This window comes from Pinus tabuliformis, chromosome 3_1 (assembly GCF_031772625.1).
Source record: "Pinus tabuliformis cultivar Carrire ecotype Pingquan chromosome 3_1, CPIR1, whole genome shotgun sequence".
NCBI lineage: Eukaryota > Viridiplantae > Streptophyta > Pinopsida > Pinales > Pinaceae > Pinus > Pinus tabuliformis.
The window spans coordinates 902,186,337-902,190,840 of NC_142301.1; the positions used below are offsets into that span (position 1 = coordinate 902,186,337).

The 4,504-nt window shown below is 34.0% G+C and overlaps 1 protein-coding gene across 1 annotated transcript; it reads left to right on the forward strand.

The window, feature by feature from the left end:
• Positions 1-3,699: 3,699 nt before the first annotated feature.
• Positions 3,700-4,179, forward strand: LOC149190560 (uncharacterized). Its single transcript, XM_089410549.1, has one exon. It carries the CDS (start codon positions 3,700-3,702, stop codon positions 4,177-4,179), a length of 480 nt encoding a protein of 159 aa, XP_089266675.1.
• Positions 4,180-4,504: the final 325 nt, after the last annotated feature.

Sequence of the window (4,504 nt, forward strand, 5' to 3'; positions counted from 1 at the left end):
TTAACTATTATAATGAAAATATGTGAAATATAATAATATAACAAATTAATCCAGACATTATATAAAAATGCACTAACCAAATTTTAATATATATGAATATTGTTATAAGATATCTGATGATTTTTCGATGAATAATGGATTTAAAAAATTCTAATAATTGCATTGTCACATGTTCATGTTTCCAAAAAAGACAGAACCTCATACAAAAAATGAGTTCATCCATAACATAAAAACCCATTAGTGCATTTTGTTATATAAAAGCATTGTGACGACATTTTTTTGCATGACTAGTGTCTTTTCAAAAAAAGACAACACTTAGCATTTAGTTCTTCAAGCACCTATTTTCATTGGAATTAATTCCCCAGTGCATTGTAATTATTAACAAATCAATGCTTTCATAGAACTAACGTCGCAGTCCTACAAAATATTATTTCCAGACTAGGTGCATTATTAAAATGAACAACACCAGTTCTTTTATATCCTTAGTGCACCGGTGCATTTATACAAACAATATGCATCGACGTTATGAGTTTAAGTAAAAGCACCAGGTCTGCAATATTTTTTTCCGTGCCTCAGTGTTGTTCCTTAAAAGAACGCCTCAATGCATTTTTTTTATATATACACACGAGTGAAGTATACATTTTAGGCACTTGTGTTCTTTGCATTCAACACCTTGGTGCTTTTAGTTATGTATGCAACCCCAATGGTTTTATATCTACAACGCACTGGTGCTACTTGTTCGATGAACTACACCACAAAAAAAACATCTGCTAAAACCTCCAATCCTCCAAATTTTTTTAGTTATAATAAAGTTTCGTTATAATCTCTACTAAAACATCTCATATCGCAAAAAGATGTTTTAGCAGATATTTTTTTACATTTTTTGTCAATTTTATAACACTAAAAACCTCCATTATAGCCTCTATTAGAAGGTATTTTCCTTGTAGTGGATGTTTACCAACAACAAAGAAGAGACATGACTACATGTTCATGGTAGTTTTTAGGTTTAGCAAGATGCGTGTTTTGATGCCCTATAGAAAGATCACCGGTGGGAAAAAAACAACAAACTTGTCCTTTGGACAAGTTTGGGTGTAAGTTGGGATACCAAGGAGCATCGTTTAAGACAAGGATACGAGATTTCTATATGCATTATAGACTACATTATTTGTCAAGACAAACACTAAACTGAAAAGATCTATAACAATCCATTCACAGATAGATGGGCATACAAAAGTAGTGAACAAGACTTTAGTGTATCTTTTCAAGGGATACAACCAAAATCATTTGAATACCTAGGATGAAAATCTAGTATATATACAACATTCTTATAATAGAGAAATCCACACTTCTACATGAAAGTTCCCATTTCAAAATTGTTTTGGATAATTTCCATCTTGACCTTTGGACATTGCATATGGGAAATTAGGAATGAGGGAATATATTATAAGAGATGCCTTAAGGGTTGAAACAATTATGGATAAGATCAGAAAGATCCATATATAAGTACAAGAGACACTATAGAAGTCACATGAGAAATATAAGGTTAGGCATGATCAACATATAACAAATAATTCGAGGTGAAAGACAGAGTATAGCTACAGTTGAAAAAGGAGAGGCTATAGGGGTTGGTTAGAAGATCAATAATCTGTAGTATGGTCCCTTCGCTATACTGGAAAAGGTGGGTGATAATACCTATCAACTCAACTTACTAGCATATATGTGCATTTAACTAGTTTTGAATGTAGAGAATCTGGAACTTTATGTGCCTTCCATGCTAGATTAAGAAGAGGAATATGTCCTACCTTCTATGTAGGATTTGGCACTAGATGCTCAGGCAAAGTTAATAAAAGATACATATATGTAGAAGTAGTTCAGAACTACAAGACAAGGGCAACACGATTTTTGGTAGATTGGGTTGAAATGACAACTTATAAGAAAAGCTAAATGGTACACCAGATAGAAGGTGGCGGAAAAATTTCCTCACTTCATTTAGTAGAATATTTTAAGGACCTAAATCCTCCCAAAATGGGGAGGTGTGATCCATATCAAATCATTATATTTTTTTCATCCATCTTGATGCTTCCAAAGTGCAAAAAGTGAAGGAATCAAATCTGAAGGGCATTTTTAACAACGAGTCCCAATTTGGAAAAACAAGGTTTGAAACCTTCCAAGAGCATTTTGAAGCATATTTTCTTGCAATAAAACTTTACCACTTGTTCGTTGCACCATTTTTCCTATTATACACACAAAGATCTTTCCAACTGTGCAAATATTGTGTCAATCAAAGTATTTATGTGAAAGTTTTCACTAAAAAGTTGCCCTTCTTGTTTTCACCACCATAATTCAAGAGGATGAGGCCCCATAATTCATGGAAAGGTGGCTACCCATATGATTATAATATAGAAGAATCTATAAAATTCTATATTGTAACTCTATTTTAGAGTTCAAATACTCAAACTAACCACTAGTACGCTATAGAGTTGTGTTCTAACTAGGCCACTAGGAGGAAAAGAGGTTCCCTTTCTCAAGTGCATTTGTTTCATTGCTAAGAAAAATAGCCAGTAGGGATAAGAGATAGAGCACATAGAGAGGATTTGTGCATTGTAGTAGTCTACGGGCCACAAGCCATACTTCTTTGTACTCACAGTCATATTTCCATTAAGAGAAAGAGAGCAGAGCAACCTCACATTCCAGTTGGGTTCTCCTCTCGAAAGGGTTTTCAAGGTCCTATATTTTATCAAATGTGTGTGCGAGATTTTACTTTGTTGGTCTTTACTTTTGCATAATTCTAATTCGCATGCATACGCTATTAACAATAGCCTAGAAATCTATAAATCTAAACAAAAATAAATTTGTGATATGTCAATCTTGGATTTTTTTAAATATATTTTTATTAGATCTATTATAAAGAATTATCTAATGAAATATCCACTATAACTTACAACTTAATCACATATTAATTTTATATTAAAAATTAAATGAATAAAACATGTCTTCCTTATTATTCTTATAAAAAAATAGTGTGTATCCAATTCCGTCATTTTTAATTTAATCGGTATAATTCGTTTAGATGGTTTATTGGCTGGCTGGCCTTCTTTCTTAATTCAATTTATAAGTAGGCTAGAGCCCCTCCATTCTTTCATTCTTAATTTAATTGGTATAATTAATTTACATGATTGGTTCACTCTCTATTTCTTTATCATATATATTTTATTGTTTTTAACTTTTGCGTGCGTTTCTTTGAAGTTTGGTTTATAGAAATGGCTTTGGAATAACTCGCTTCACCAATTTACATCTATTTTCTTCGTATCCCATTTTCGTTGATTTGTGCAGTGCGGGTATTGAAGAAAAGGCGATGGCAGGGGCCAGCCATTTGCATACTCTGCCTTGCCAACATTAAAGACAATCTGCAAATTTTTATAAACTGCCCATATTCCCAGGACTTGTGGATGCAACTAGCATCTTATTTTGGCTTTTTTGCTATCTCTCATCCATCCATTACAGAAGCATATGAATGGTGGGATGATCAAAAAGCCATCTAGAAACCCATTCCATTAATTGTTTTCTGGTTCATATGGAAGTGGCGGAACAAAAAAAATCTTTCAAAACAGCGAGGAGAATTTTGGGTGTGTTCTGGACAAGATTATTCCTTACTATTTCTCTATTCTCCAAAACTTTCCCCAACAGAAAAATCAGCAGATGACAACCTCCGACTCTCAGCAACTTTCCTTCCCAAGGGCCCACTTTGACGGTGCAGCAAAGGACGGCATCTACGCTTGTGGTGTTTACATTGGTATAACTAGTAATCTCCAATACCACATGTTTTGGAATGGTGGCCACGGGACTAATAACAAAGCAGAGGCCATGGCCCTGCATGGACTACTTCTTTTCCGCAACTTCACGGGCATAGGTCCTATCAATATCTATGGAGACTCTAAATTAATCATAGATCATGTGAATGGCAAACAGGACATAAAAAATGACCGCCTTATGGGATGGCTGGGCAGAATTGCATCTCTTTGGAATCCTGATATGTTCCCTATCTCGCGTAAACAAAATGAAAAGGCGGACGAACTTTCAAAGAAAGGAATCCAATCTCCTTTCGGCAAGTGGCACCTGAGCATCTCTATGGATTCCTGTACATTTGTCATTCAGACCTTCTCAATGCCCGGCATATAAGGTCGACAATTTTCTGGTATGCTTCATAACACCTTTTTTTGGATAATTACACAGACCTACATGTATCTACAAAGTTTAAAAATTTTCTAATAGTCTATGATGAATTGCAGTCCAAAATTTTGTATATGTATCTATGAAAAATGAACAAATACAAATACTCTGAGAATAGATGCCGTTCCCAGGAATAATGCCCACCATATTTCTGACTTTTTTGAATATAATACAAATACCATACTGCTTTTTCTTCTGAACAAAAAAAAAAAGTGAAGAATCTTACATGTAAAAGGCTTTATGGAGAATGAGATGAAGAATCTAAATGTTTGCG

What these genes read in the sequence shown, in the direction of transcription:
- LOC149190560 (XM_089410549.1), top strand. Translation starts at nt 3,700, where the DNA reads ATGACAACCTCCGACTCTCAGCAACTTTCCTTCCCAAGGGCCCACTTT.